This window comes from Balaenoptera acutorostrata, chromosome 13 (assembly GCF_949987535.1).
Source record: "Balaenoptera acutorostrata chromosome 13, mBalAcu1.1, whole genome shotgun sequence".
Classification (NCBI taxonomy): Eukaryota; Metazoa; Chordata; class Mammalia; order Artiodactyla; family Balaenopteridae; genus Balaenoptera; species Balaenoptera acutorostrata.
The window spans coordinates 16,613,074-16,629,072 of NC_080076.1; the positions used below are offsets into that span (position 1 = coordinate 16,613,074).

General features: G+C 41.5%; 1 protein-coding gene across 13 annotated transcripts in view; it reads right to left on the reverse strand.

Annotated features, from left to right (window-relative positions):
* ZNF532 (zinc finger protein 532) overlaps positions 1-15,999 on the reverse strand; it is a 104,488-nt gene that overhangs the window by 21,177 nt on the left and 67,312 nt on the right. For 11 of the 13 annotated variants that reach the window (XM_057527055.1, XM_057527054.1, XM_057527051.1 and 8 more), the window contains 3 exons: positions 13,673-13,849; positions 6,275-6,437; positions 2,296-2,577 (listed from right to left, as the gene is read on the reverse strand). In XM_057527055.1, coding sequence (XP_057383038.1) covers positions 2,296-2,577; positions 6,275-6,437; positions 13,673-13,849 — 622 coding nt within the window. Of the gene's footprint in view, positions 1-2,295; positions 2,578-6,274; positions 6,438-13,672; positions 13,850-15,999 lie in introns of those variants that run through there. The other 2 variants (XM_057527056.1, XM_057527057.1) reach the window with 2 other exon arrangements.

The window sequence follows — 15,999 nt, forward strand, 5'->3', positions numbered from 1 at the left end:
GGAACAGACACAAGGACGTCTGTAGGTGGGGTGTGGAAGCAGAGGGTCCAGTCTGACTCAGCACGGAGAACTCACGCTTTGGTTTCTGACTCAAGTTCAACACTCTTTTCATTTCAAAACAGCTTATAAAGACGTCTTTCCTTCCCTCCCCACCTCCCTTTAGTTCTTTCAGAAGGCCCGAGTGAACAGAATTGAAGCTGTAATCTGATCTGAGGTGCCTCACTCCAAAAGGCAGAGAGTCTCAACTTCTTCAAAGCTAATCCTAAAATCCTGCTAAGCCAAACATTTGCTCGGCGACGAGCGGTGCCCCGAACGTCAGGGCTCACACCGCGTGCGCGGCGCGCATGCGCACACGGCCGGCTGTGGTCCCGCAGGAAGGTGTGACATTTCATCCCATCAACTCTTTCTCCGAGCTGTCTCTTCATGTTATATTCTAGACCCAGTAATTGTCAGACGTGCAAGATAAAGATATTTTTTTAAAAAAAGAAGAAAGTAAATAATTCTGAAAGGTTCCAAGTTGGTTACAGAAATCTCAAATGCATAAGAAGTGAACGGTTCGGACTACCAGATAATTATTACCGTCTGCTCTCGTTTCAACATTTGTTAAATCCAGTTTGGGTGCCAAGAAAAGAAGACTTTTCCTAGAATCATCACATTGGGCTCTGAAAGAACTACAGGTCGTGTATTTATATAGTAGGTTTATCAAGTATTGCTGCAAAAGAACTACCCAATATTTAGCACGAATATTCTAAGATGCTACAGCCCATGAGGGGGGCCTAAGGTTGAGACAGTTAAATGAGCGATGTGCTTGCTACTAAAGCCATTTATATTCTATAAGTAACTAATTCTTATATGAGGAGATACTGAATTAAGGGTAGCTAGGCAAAATATAATAAAAAAACATTTTTTTGCCATCTGTGATCATTGTGATCAATGCTCAAAGGCAAGTTTACATTGTTTGGATGGCAGGAAGGTCAAACATGCCAGCTTCATGAGCACCTCAAATAAACAGCATAAATGAGAATACAAAGTAATGCTTTTGATTAATTTGTAAATGCTATAGAAACAGAGTTTTCAAGGATCTAGTATATATTAATCACAAACCAATTCTTATGCACTTTTTACACACGTTCCCCAAGAATAACTATTTGGTTTTATTGGCTTAAATTAAAGCAATAAGATGGTTTCTTTAAAAGTACAGTGTATCTGAACCAAAAGTAGGACAAGCTGGTATTACGTGCCTTGGGATGTGAAACAAAAATACAGCACCGATGACGTATTCCCATCTAAAAAATTCAACCTGAATCTAATCCAATTTCTAGGAATTATGGGATAAAGAGAAACAAACAATGTCAAAAGGAAGCAATTACCTAAGTCCAGGAATGTGGGGGACAATCTACAGGACAGATAACCCAATTTTTCCAACAAATACAGCACGTTAAAAAATAAAATGAAATGGAAGGAGGAATGCTAGAGAATAAGAGATTTAAGTTATACAACAACCAAAGGCAAAGCAGACTCTTTGGATCCTAACTGGAACAAACCAACTTTGAAACAATGAGAGTTATATTAAAAAATAATCTTACTAGTTTTATTAAGTCTAATAATGGGCATTAAAAATAATCCATAATGGTTAGAGATGTACACTTATTATTTTAAAAAGAAAAAATATGCACACTCAGATTTTTCAGAGATTTTAAGTTACAGAGCTTCTCCTGGATGGTTTATGGATGAGGTTCTTCTCCTATCACCAAACTCAGGAGAGAATCACACAAGTCAGACAAATGTTACAAACAGTTTTCAAAACACCCACTTTCTTTCTCTCCTCCTTTCTCCTTTATTTGTCATAGAGCTAACAGGCAAATTCAAATGTTTTTAACTTTGGTTTATCATGGTTCTCCGTTTCCTCAGCTATAAACACGGGTGTGGTAGATAACTCCCTGCTGGCCTCGGGGAGCACAAGTGAAGGCGTTATCAGCAAAATCACACAACAAGATTATAAGGACTTGGAGAGTCTTTTTTAAAAATTCTTTTGGCCACAGCACGTGGCATGTGGGATCTTAGCTCCCCTATCAGGGATCGAACCCGTGCCCCCTGCAATGGAAGTGCGAAGTCTTAACCACTGGAACACCAGGGAAATCCCAGAGAGTCCATTTTATAGATTAAGAAACTGAGGCTCAGAGATAACGAGTGATTTTCGAGGTCATCCTACTAATTACCAGCAGAGCCAAGCAAGCACCCACGTCTTGGAGTGTCCTCCTTACACTGACAGGGAGGATTTCACTCGTCACTTACCTTCCCATGCTCCTTCCTCACGTGGGAAATGTAAACATCTCTTTGCGTGAATAACCGGTCACACTCCCAACACGTCCACCCAGGACTGGCCACTTTCTTGGGTTCCAAAGATTTTTTCACGGGTGATGGGGATTTCTTTTCCAATTTCTCTTTCCCGTTCACGGATCTGGTGTCCTCTTTGTTTTGATTTGCTGAATTTTGAGTTGTAGGCTTAATGCTCAAAGGCAAGTTTATACCCAAGTTTGGAGGCCCTTCAATACTTTTCAATGTTCCATGCATAGACTATGTTATAAAAAGAAAAGAAATATCTTTCACAAGTCACACCACTAAAAGAAAGCACATGTGGACTATCTTACTACATTATAGACATTTCAGTACAATTTTATTTTCACTCAGAAATATTTCTTAATACAGCAAGATGAAAATCTAAGCAAAATATACACATAAAAAGAAATAAAGGAGTATTAACTTTTATAGTTGCTCTAAGTTATGCATTTCTTGTTCCAAATAATTTTTTAAAGCTTATTTGCTTGTGCCATTTTAAAATTTGAAAAGAAAGACTTCTGTATTGAGTCCAAATCATTCCTGGCACTCTGTCATCCCCCAATGTACCAGAGTGAGTCCCCTCTACCACAGACCACTTCTGGGGAAGAACATTTTACTTTCACATCTACCCAGAAATGTTTAAATAGGCTAATATACTGGTAGGGGTTCAAAACCCTTAGCTAACCAACTTTAACAAACACCTGAGACCAATGTGTTAATAGCAAACCTTTCTCCCTCCCTTGAATGTCTTTCACATTCTTGAAATACTTCTCACAGTTTGGGTTTTTGCTGGGGGGATTTTGGGTCATTTTAATCTCTCTACCCCTATCCCAATCCATCGCTTCTTACTGATAGCACCTGGACATGTGAACTATACACAGCAGCTGCTCAAAAAGCCTTTCTAAATTGCCTGTTTATTATCATTAACATAGTAGCCTCCATAGCCTCAACTTAAACTCACAGGATTTCAAATTCCACTGGCATAAAACTAGTGCAATTTGATCCTGAAGACCTCACTTTGGTTTTTGTTTTGTGTTCTAGAAGCCTGGATTCCAAAAAAAGCAAGCAAGCAAATATGTCTGTGCCTCAATTTACAAGTTATCTTTGGATGGGGCCGTCTCTTATCAGTATCCTTTGAGTTCTTGAATCTTCAGAAAGACAGCAGGACGCGTCCTAACTCGTGTTAGCACGGCTAGTGCCCTGGGCCACAGAGACTCACACCGCACAGACCTCAGCTCCCTACTCTGAGTGTTCAGTAAGAAGCTGTTCCTTTGGTGAACTCACCAGCATACTTTCTCAAGGCAGGCTCTTCTCTAAACTGTACCAAGAATTAACCAACCTTCTTCAATACTGTCTCACCCCAGAGGGGAAAATGGGGCTTCTATAATTTCCTCATGAGCAGAGGTTATAGGTCTCCCCAGACAATCGTTAAACTGGGCTGTGAAAAGGGCCTGGGCTGAATGTCTAATGTGCCTTTGCAAAGAGAAAATCTGGGGAGAGATGTCATCTCCTGACACCAAAAACTGTGCATTTGCTTCTTTTCCACCATGCAGTGCAGAGGCCTCTGTGTTTAAAATGGTCCTTTTCAAAACAGAAGCCAAATTTTTACATTTTTAACCATTTAAAACCCAAAGAAAACAAACCCCAAATCTTCTGATATACTTTTCATAAGGTTCTAGGCAAATGCGCTTTTACTAACTAAAAAGTTGAAGAGAGGGTAAAGTATCAAAGTATTCTAAGATAGCCTTATGCTATAGAAACTCCAGAAAAGCAGCAAAAAGTTCTGCTGTGACCACAGAGCAATGGAATGTGTGCAAAAATGAGAATTTCTGATTTACTCCTTTTGTTTTTATATTTCAAGTAAAAATAAAATTATTTTTTTAAGGATGAATGTCTTTTTTTAATAAAAGAAATACAACTTAATTCTTCTGGAATTAATGCTTCCTTAGCTCCTGCAACAATAAAAAACCTGAATGACCATAACTTGAAGGTTTACTTTAAATGCAGATGCCAACACGGAGCACAGGGGTCCCACACAGCGAATACATCCACACTGTGGTGGAACCAAGAAATGATACAAATTGGATTAAACTGGGCAAAGAAAAATCTACCTCTAAATAAATATGTATGTAGAGAAACACGGTTCCTGGGCTCCTTTCTCTTAATTTCTTCCTCATGAAAAACTGAACAGCGCTGGTATTAGACAATGTAAATAAATTCACAAGCTAGATATATACATACATTTAAAAAAAAAAAAAAAAAAAAACAGGGTGCCCCTGAAACTATCTTTATTCTTATCCAGCCCCAAACACATAAAGGCAGGATAATATTTTTGAACATACAGAACATACTTGAAATCAGAACATAAGTGAGCATTCCCACTGTTTTTGTATCATGGAGTCTCGTGAAGGTTCGGATGAATAAAAACAATTCTCTCCTCCTTGTGGCCACAGGGTTTTACCAGTCTTCTTCAGTCTCTATTTCTTGGAACCTTGTATTCCTCCAAATTCACTATTAACACAAGGAAGACCCTAACCACAAAGTCGGATGACCCCACTTCCAGATGTTACATGAGTTCCAGAAAGCAAATACCTTTTAAAAGCCTCTTAAGAAGCAACTTTTCTTCTTTTCCTCGCACCACACCCAACCTGCATATCGTACATTTAAAATATCTGGGTCTAATTCCAATGTCCCTGCGTTTTTATTAGCAGTATGTAGTTTTTCCTCATCATTCATTAAATATTTATTGTCAAGATAATTCTGTAATTTTAGTAAGAATCTTTAAAACATCTTAAGAGGATTTTATTGTACTTAAAGTGAGAATGATGAGACACTTCTATGCATTTTATTCGCCCTAGTAATGCCACGCCATCACTACCTTCACCTGGCTTCTAGTGAGTGGCCTCTCTGAGAGGTTTTAAGCCCTTTGCAGTAGGCAGCTATGCTCTGTGAGCTCATATACACTCAACACGGGAACTTTCAAGAATTAAGAGTCCGTTCATTTAACTAACATGAGGTTAGAATAATTTAGAGACTTGGTTTGCTCTTTAAACTGACCTTTTCTGTATAATACATTTAAAAACAGAAAAACTAAGAGAAAGAGAGATTGAGTTCATGATAATACTGGGTTTGTTGTTTCTCTTTTTAAAAAGAAGTCACTTTAATCTCTGAGAGCCGATGGATATTATCTCCTGATGACACAGGAATCAAACTGCTTAACCTCTCACAGTGGACAGTTAAGAGGCGAGGACTAAGCTCTGTCCTTAGTGAGCTTAAAAGGCTATAAAGAGATTTAGGTGCCCCTTTTGAGGACTGGAGAGTGGGTCGTCCAAACTGGACATTTATTCGTGTCATTAACTGAACACCCAGCAGGTGCTGGATACTGTGCTGTATCCTGGACATTTCACTGTCAGTTTACATGCAAACTTGATTTAAAAAGAAAAAAGACTACAAGATCCAGGGCATCAATTATAATGCAAACTTAACTGCTTAAGTAATTTCAAGGGAAAACCTTCATTTTTCTAAACACACCAATATTTATACAAATTAACATAATTCATCAGAGTCCCTGTCTATTTCTAAAGCCTACATAACACCAAGTTCTCAAAAAAGTAAACTTCACAGCCTTCATTTTCACATATAGGGGGGAAAAAAACCCTAAAAGCTTGATTATTCTTTTAAAGTCAGGGCATGCATTTGTTACTTTGCTTTGATTTTTCATGGTATGCAGACCAGGGCTCGGGAATAAAAAGCATCCCTCAGTTAAGTGAACTCGTGACGACAGCATGTTGTAAATTGCTCATTACCAACGACCGGCGTCCATCCCTTCCTTCGACAGAGCACATGCTTTACCGTAATCTGCAGCTCAGCCTTGATTTATGACCAATGAATGGATCTGCGGTTCATTTAAAGGACATAAGAGATGCGCACACACCTTGATGTGGTCCATCATGAGTTGCTTCTGTGCATATAAGAGAGAACAGTCTGGACACTTGAAAACAGACACCTTCTGGTTTTCGATGTGTTGGTCAAAGTGGCGATACAGCAGGGTTTGCAGGGTAAATACAGTGTCACACATGGAACACTTATATATTATTCTAAAACAGAAGAGGTGCAGGGAAATGTCAGTCAGCCCTCATCTCTCAGGCCAAAGGAACCACTACTTCACATCCAAGAATTCAGGAGGCAGAAGCAGCAAGAACAAACAAACACAATAAAAAGAATAGAGCAGTTTAGCTTTGAAACAAACTTTCGAAGGCAGAGGGCATCACTGGAGTGCAGCTCAACTTAACATTTTGGGTATAGAGGCACTGGACCACATTTGCTTAGAAATCATTCTATTACTCACAGAGCTACAACTGACACATTTTTACAAGGTCTTCACTTGTGAGCTACTCTAACACAGAGCAAAAGCAACCTTGATTTTTTTTTTTTTTAATATTTTTTAAAGATCAGACAAGGAACACAGCCTGATGGTGGTACCCTAACTTGAGAGAGAATTTGACTGATGAACTAAGCAGGCCCACACATCTTGGATGCCTGAACACACTGTTACTTGTTGCAAGTTTTCTTTCAGAGTTAGTAGTAATTTTACACTTGAATGTTACTATTTCTGTACCTGTTCTTAACAATGAAAGCCCTGCACCAGGAAGCAATTATGCATGAAAATAAAGACGCATAAAAGAAAATCCACAAATCAAATGTTGCTTCAACACCTGAATGTCTACTGTGCTCTAAATGGTTTAAACCACTCCCTGTCCCCTACAAACCATTTCCCTACCTAACATAACCATTTCCCTCCTTACGTTAATTCAGCAGCTCTGAACCTTCTGGACATAATTCCTTTATCCATCCCCACTTTCCTCTGGCCCTCAGGAGAGAGTCCTCTGGGAGAGAGTCCTCCCCGCTCCCAACCTTTGCCCCCAGGGATTTGCTGGGTCACTGGTGAGCGCATCTGCCCACAGGAGGTCACCCTTTCCCAATAGGGTCATCCTGGGCCTTAAGGGAGGCCCTAGGCACACCTGTGTTTCCTCTGAAGAACCAGGAGCACCAGAACAAAGAATCCCAAAGGGCAGCTTAGGAAAATGGCAGAGAAACACTGACCAAAGGTGTGAGCCACATGAGAAAGAAAAAGCTGAGGTTTTGTTTGCTATTTCTACAGAAAAGTTAAAAAAAAAAGGAATGGCTTTCTTCTTGAAACCACTTGTCTCCTCGTAGGGTCTTCTTAAGAGAGCACTTCTCACGTACCTTTGGACCTCACTCTGTATTTCTATACCCCAAAATTATAGATTTAACTTTTTTTTCTCTTCTTCCACATGAGATTTATAAATTTAATTGGCGTGAGTGACATGCTTTTAGAAGGTCCTGACATGCCAGTTACCCTGGCACAGAGCACAAGCACCCTTGATGGGAGAAAGGGGGGACTTTTTTAAGATCAGACAAGGTTTACAGGATTTCATCATTCAGCCCAAAGGTGGTACATTCATGATGTGTCACCATTAAGTCTACCAGGTGCGACAAAGATGTGCATTTCCTCACTGTCTGAAATAATAACCCAAACGTCCAGTAATGTGAGTAGTTAAATAAGAGCAATAATGTATGAATTTTTAAAAATTATGATGTGGACATATACCAATGACATGGAATGATCTTCATGCAAATTAAAAAACGTAACAAGACAGTATGTGGGATACGATCACATTTGTTTAAAGGGTATAGAAAAGAAACAGATGGCGTATAACTATCATCATCTCTGCTGGATGGTAATTTTTTATTGTTTTGCTTGCTTATGTTTCCTGATTTTTCTGTAATTAGTAGAATAGCCTCAAGAAAAGTACTAAGACTTACTAGCTAGGCTAAGTATTTTCTCAGGACTCTATTCTTACACTTTCAGAAATAACTCTTTCATGAAAAATGGCACGGCTTGTTTTAGTCATGCTACATTCCTTTCAGGTTTTGTTTGTTTTGCTTTGTTGCCTTCTACTGAACTGCAAAGAAAGTATAAAACAGGACATAATCTATTTACTTCAGCATTTTTCTGAGGAACAGGTTTTTGGTGTAATACTGGAATACACCCTACAAACCACGAACAAATACCTAGGGGAAGGAACGTCCCTGGTGGTCCAGTGGTTAAGAATCCGCCTTCCAATGCAGGGGACGCAGCTTCGACCCCTGGTCCGGGAACTAAGATCCCACATGCCGCGGAGCAGCTAAGCCCTCGCGCTGCAACGAAGAGCCCGCGTGCCACAACAAAAGATCCCTCATGCCGCAAGGAAGATCCCACGTGCCGCAACTAAGACCCAATGCAGCCAAATAAAAAAATTAAAAAAAATAAAAAATTAGCTATCCTTTAAATAAAAAAACCAGGGGGAAATGGTGACCTGACAGTGCAGAAATCTGGCCGCTGCCAACTGGACTAGATGATGGAGGGTAACATCCCTAGAAGGGCAGGTAGGCGGTGAGCATCCTCGATGGGATGTGATGAGGAGATTCCTGCCAGAGTACGTATCCTGAGGCCAACTATGAGAAAGCGGGGACGGGCCGGGAAGGAGGGTCATCCTCAGAACACAAGACCGGTATCGTCTGCTGGATGAGAGGGGGAAAGACTGAGCAACTGCTCCAGATGGAAGCACGCTGATGGGACAGGACAATTAAATGCAAAATGTGCTCCTGGACTGGATTTTGTACCAGAAAGAAAGAAAAAAGAAAAAAGACAATATCTCAGCAACTGGAGAAATTTTCATGGGATCTATGAACTGGATGGTAATGTGATCCATGCTGGTTCCTGGTTGGGAGGCTAGATGGTGGTAATAATGTACATGAGTGTCCTTTTGGGGAGGAGAGGCAGAACACACTCATATATTTATGTCATGAGGCCCCATTATTCCTAAATAGGAGAAAGAGAGAGAGAGATACAGAAAGAAGAAAATGAAAGGATGAAGCAAATGTCAGAAATACTAACAACTGGGGGATATGGGTGAAGGGGACGCACGAGTTCTCCACAGTGTTCTTCCAACTTTTCTGTAGGATAGAAACGATTAAAAAATTAAAAACTGGTGCTAATGTCAAAAAAGAAAAGTCCAAATAAGGGTACCACGAACTTCGCAGACATAGTGATAGACCATGACCACAGAGCAGACTCTCCAACTATTGCTACAGTGCAGGCAAGAACCACAGGGAGACGGGCAGGTAGAGAGGAGGGAGGGCTTTTGTTCAAGACAAGGAGACCAAGACTTCCCTGGTGGCGCAGTGGTTAAGAATCTGCCTGCCGAGGCAGGGGACACAGGTTCGAGCCCTGGTCCAGGAAGATCCCACATGCTGTGGGGCAACTAAGCCCGTGTGCCACAACTACTGAGCCTGCACTCTAGAGCCTGCGAGCCACAACTGCTGAGCCCGCGCACCTAGAGCCCGTGCTCCGCAACAAGAGAAGCCACCACAATGAGAAGCCCGCACACCACAACGAAGAGTAGCTCCCGCTCGACGCAACCAGAGAAAGCCCGCGCACAACAACGAAGACCCAACACAGCCAAAAATAAATAAATAAATAAATAAATTTATTAAAAAAAAAAAAAAGACAGGGAGATCAGTGCGCACAAAGGCGGAGTCTACACGGGCACAGCATGCTGGGGACAGTGTGGCTGGACGCAGGGGAGGTACTTTGAAAAGCTGAACCTAAAAGTTTGACTTGACCCAACTGCAAGACCGAGTGAACGGCAGGATAACTGGACTAGAACAAAGGAGGCAGGAGGTGGCTGAAAAAAACCTGCAGGGGCGGGGAGGCAGGGGATGGAAGGCAGGGGAAGGAAAACAGGAGGTGGGAAGGAAAAAGTCAATCCAAAAACCCACCCTCAGTCAGGACAGAGTGCGACCCTTGAAACAAACGTAAAAACACATGAGTAAAGGATTCTAAGCTCAGAATTGCTGCCGACTGCCTCCACCACCACAGAGTGAGTACAGCCAGGTACAAGGCACCGCCCGAGTAGGACACGTCCCCACACCTCCATTAGGTGAATCTGCACCACTGCCCCCTCACAGATGGGACACGGGCTCAGAGATTAGAGAATCTGCTTGATGCTGTGTAAATCCCAGGGCCGGGCTTTAAATTCAGCTTCGTCTGAATCAAAGTCCTCCACCACACCGCTACTGTAGTTTTGTACTGTTTTATTTCTTAGGAACTTGCTCCAAAACTCTGTCTCTTGGGACTTCCCTGGTGGCGCAGTGGTTAAGACTCTGCACTCCCAAAGCAGGGGGCCCGGGTTGGATCCCTGGTCAGGGAACTAGATCCCATGTGCCACAACTAAGAGTTCGCATGCCACAACTAAGGAGCCGGCGAGCCGCAACTAAGGAGCCTGCCCGGCGCAACCAAATAAATAAATAAATAAATAAATATTTTTTTAAAAAAGGAAAGAAAGAAAAGAAAAGAAACTGAGACATAAAAAATTAAACAACTTGCCAGTAAATGGCAGAGCGAATAATCTGGATTCAGGGCCCATATTCAACCACATAGCCATCAGCTGAGCACTAATGATGGGAGAACCAGGACTGCCATGGATGAGGGCACTCAGACTGTTTAAAAAAACAAAACAAAACAAAAAAAGAACAACTCCGTCTCATACAATTCTTCACTTTGAAGTCCTCATTGCTCTATTTATAGACATTTAGAAGAGGCAAAGAGAAGGAAGGGAAAAGCAGCCAAAGAAACGGCTGGTTAATCAGACGTCAAGGAAGATATAAAAACAGTCACAAGACTGTATCACCATAAAATCTAGTAGTGGACATTCAAAATGATCTTAAATTACCCAGAAAAGATTAAAGGGTATTCAAAGTTCCCTTTGACACAGCAGGGAAACATGCCTGACCATACACTGGAAAACAAGAAACAAAGCACTGGAATGGTACCTGCACATAATAATCACTACATAAACATCTGTGAAATAAAAATCTTATGTTGTGCTTTTGAGGTTGAGGTGCTGGGACTGCAGGTCTTCATGGGTATATTTTCAGACTGCCATATATTCTCTAATGAAAATGGGAGGTGGGATTTTTATATTGATCTTTAAAAATTAACATAAATCATCTGCATAAGTTTGAGTCATTTGCATAAAACCACCTGTTAACCAAAGACTGCTGGGAGATTTCATGCTTGACATTCTACTGGAGTGGGAGCTACTTATTTATGTGGGGCTAACTTTACAAGAACAGAGATCTAATGTCGAACGAAAGCTTCTGGGTCAAAGGTAGGCCGACCAGCTTCCAGCATGGCACAGAAAGCCAGGCTTTACAGGAGTGTGCATAGGGAAAGGTGGCACCCGTAGTACAGGGTGACAATCACAGGGCCCGAGGAGCAGCACCTGCTGCTGCAGTGAGGACTTGACTCGTTTCCCTGAATTAATGCTGTTAACTGTGTTCACTGGTCTGGGAGTTCTGTTGTATTTCACTTGTAAATTTGTTTTAGTTTTTTTGTTTTTGTTTTTTTTTAATTCATTAATTTATTTTTATGGCTGTGTTGGGTCTTCGTTTCTGTGCGAGGGCTTTCTCTAGTTGGGGCAAGTGGGGGCCACTCTTCATCGCGGTGCGCGGGCCTCTCCCTATCGCGGCCTCTCTTGTTGCGGAGCACAGGCTCCAGACGCGCAGGCTCAGTAATTGTGGCACACGGGCTTAGTTGCTCCGCGGCACATGGGATCTTCCCAGACCAGGGCTCGAACCCGTGTCCCCTGCATTGGCAGGCGGATTCCCAACCACTGCGCCACCAGGGAAGCCCTGTTTTAGTTTTATAGTTTAAAACTCAATCATTAATGCCTATCTTTGGGCTTGCACTTGTTAAAAAACCATTGTAGTAGAGAAAAGTTTTTAAGAAAATACTGGAATGATTTTTTTCCTATACATTACTCAAATTTGAGGAATATTGTTTTAGTTTACTTTAATCGTTTGCTGTGCTGTATTCCCAGGTAACAACTACCGTTCCAGATTTCATACACATTCCAGTGAATAAAGTTTTATTTACTTGAATAAAAAAACCAAGTCAAAAACTATATTCACCAGGGGGTTGGGGAGGGGAGAGTAGGGGGTAGGGAAGACTATGCTAGTGTCCAAAAGGCTGATGACCAGGAACACTGAAGGCTGTTTAACTGATGTTTCACTAATGTCTGTCTTCGGAGTCAAGACACCAAGTCGTATGTGGATCCCCTAACTTGTAATGTGTTTCATTTTGAAGATCTACAGAGATCAGAATGAAGGTCCTATTAGAATAAAATTCCATTTTCTCATAGTTTTTTTAGTAAACAGAGTCATTTCTATCGTGTTTACCCAATGACATTTCCCCCAAACTAAATGTTACATTAAAGCCAGACATACATAATACGGCATATCCACATATCTTCCCCCAATACTTCCTTGATTATAGAGTTTAGACAAAACACACCAATAAGTTTGAGGCAGCAAATCTAGCCTCACACAATTATCAAATTCCACACTGCCGCAAACAACACAGGAAGAAAGTGAACATCAGGCCGGGCATCTGATCCAGGGCTGTGTGCACATCCAGGGACCGAGGAAGCAGGGAAGGAGCCGAGGCTACGGGCCCTCCGTGCGCCAGAGAGAGGGGCCACGTGCCGTGCATTTTAAAGACCTCACCCTGCTTTATCCTCACACAAACCCAGGGACGTAAGCATGACCCTCACTTTACAGGGGTCAGTGCCGGCCCAAGGTCACTCAGCTGGTGGGTGGCGGCAGGATTCTGACCCCAGCGCCCTCACTGCCTCGTCTTTGCTAAGCTGGCCACCATTGCAGGCGGGCAGCCTGTAACTGCCTGCTGAAACACCACCTCAGGATTAAAGACTCAACAAGGCAAACACTGACAAAATTAAGAGCGAGATCAAGCAAAAAATGAAATTTACTTTTTACTAATCAAGGATTTACATCGGCTATGAAGTTAAATGCAGGAACCAGTGTCTTAAGTTGACTTCATCTTATAAATGTTACTGTGAAAAGTGTATACTATAAGAAACTATGAAAATTGAAAGAGGACAGTTTTTTACAGTCTTCCAAGAACCTATTAAAATCATCTTAAGAAAAAGAACAAAAATGATAAACATTCACTTGTTGAGCAGAAACTGATGACAAGAGCATAAATAGTAAGTGACATTTTAGGACAAAGATTTTCCCCTGGACAGGACTGAAAGGTTTAGGGAGTTATGAGCTATACTTCACAGAGCGTCAAAATCTGCACAGTGGCATAATTTTTCATATCTTAAATTATATCCCACAGAACTACCACCTCTTCTAAATTACTAATAAAGGAGTGGGGTAGAAGTCGAAAGGCAGCATGACTTACTTTGGCTCTCCTATCTTGATGCCGGGATGCTGCGTGTAGGCATGGGAATGTGTACTTGGGGCAGACTTGAACGCCATCGGACAAATAGGGCACTTGTAGAAGACTTCACAGTGAGAACCTTGAATGTGAGACTTCAGTGCGGCCACGTCTGAGTACACAACGTTGCAATGCACACACCTGTTAGAAGAGAAACACACAGTCGTTAGCACGAGACCACTAAACACGCATAACTTAACTGGGTACAACTGGGTAAAATGAACAAATAGCCCTGTAAGGTTCTTAATGGCTTTCTTAAGCGTGTGGGTTTTTCTCTGTTTATAACAGATCAAATTATTTTTATATATTTGAGAAGGAAGATCATGAAGAAGAAAAACAAAACTCCAATGGACTGTTTTTTGAGCATCTTTAAAGTTTCTAAGAATGAACATCCAGACTCCAGGCTGTGGTGAGACCAATGGGCCATGGGGCCATGTCAAGGCCAGCAGCACAGCAAGACCCTATGACTGCTGGCTTTGAGAGGACCCCCGCACGCTGGATTCTGAGGTTCCCACCCATCCCCAATACCCAATGGAAGAAATCTTTGCTATCTAATCCTATATGCCATCAACACAGGGACCCAGAGGAAAGAATGAGTACTGGCTCCAAAGCCATAGCCACTGTGTCCGGACCACACTGAGGCACTGAACGTTCCTGGAGGCTACAGGGAAGGTCAACCACCTAGTGTGTTTGTCTCCTGGAAATTCAATTTAAGTACATTTACATTTGTTTAACAAATGACATGAAAGATAAATGTCTGAAAAACCAACCTCCCTATGTAAATTGCCTCTCTATCTAACCTCTTCTTGAATTTCTAATAATCTGATGATTGTTAGAAATAATAATCAAATCACTAATCAAATCAAATCACTCAAATCTAGTCCTACAGAAACACACTTCAGAACTTGGAGACACTCCTCCCCAGCCTCACCCTCCTCATGCAAGGACTCCCAGCACCCCTTACAGCCCACCCATTTATCACCTAGTCTTCCTTCTTTGTTCACACCTGAAAATTATTTGAGAGTGGTCTCTCTGTCAACCCTCGAGGGTCTGCAGGGGTAGACCTTTCACACACCTGGCAGACGTGTCCTGGGTGTGAATGTGAGAGCTGACCTGGGGGAGGAAGACTGCAGTTGGGGCTGCCTTCCAAGGGCAGCGCTCGATGGTGTCAACGTGAACCTAAGACACTTCTGTTCTCAGAACCTCCCTCCAAATTCAAGGAGAAGCTTCCAAAGTCATACAGGAGTGACACACTCTAAATTACATGTGCTCTATAAAGCATGCCATGTTAAGCTTTGTGGGCATTTCATAAAAATCATAATGCCTTAGCATTTTAAATGACTTAAGGCATCATGTTCAGCAGCATATACATTAAAAGCACTGAATATAGGAGAATAAATACAGAAAGCTCCTCTGTCCTATCTACTTGACCTACTGTTTTAGGCAATAAAGCCACCCAAGCGCACTGAAACAATTTTGAGTTAACTAGAACTTGGGTTGTCTTGAACAGGTTACTGATCCTCTCTGGGCTGGTTTCTCATTTGTTAAATGAGAAGAGTTGGACTAGATAATTTTTTAGTCCTTCCCAACCCTAGAAGCCAGTAATTCCTATGAAAGAGGAAGATCACACAAAACAAATATAGATGGGTTACTAACTATTAAACAAAAGAATCTGCTACATCGTGAATCATAAAGTATTTTCCCCATCAAGAGTACAAAGGTGTATTCAAAGGGCAAAACACCAAGGAAAGGCTGTTTCTCTGAAGTCGCCTGGAGCGAGAGGAAGATTTAATCTCTAAGAAAATAAGCAGGAGGTTAGAGAACCTACAGCTGATAAAGGAGGTGGCTAAGGCTTGGTCCAAAGAGCCTCATGGAGGCCAAGGGAAAGCCCCCCCCCTCCCCTTGATGTGAGGAAAGAAAGTAGAAAAATTTTAAAGAACTTGAAAGAAAGTTGTAAAATATCTGCCTACAAGTGGAAGAAAAGAGGCCAATATGGAATGCAAATAAGATAGGAAAATAGAAGGAGAATGTAAACGGTTCATACCGCATCCTAATGCTACTAAAAATCCAGTCTATTAATAAATATTTAATATAGCTGAAGCCCTGTGTGTTCTGGGTACCTATTAAGTTTCTCTTCATTAAAAAAAAAATTTTTACAGTATACAATCCTATAATTCCCCTTTCTAGATGCAGATCTAATGGATCAAGAAGCAGAAAAATTCAGAGAAATAAATGACTTTTACCAAATCAACCAGAAGCTAGAAATGACCCCCTCAATATTTGGGAGATGC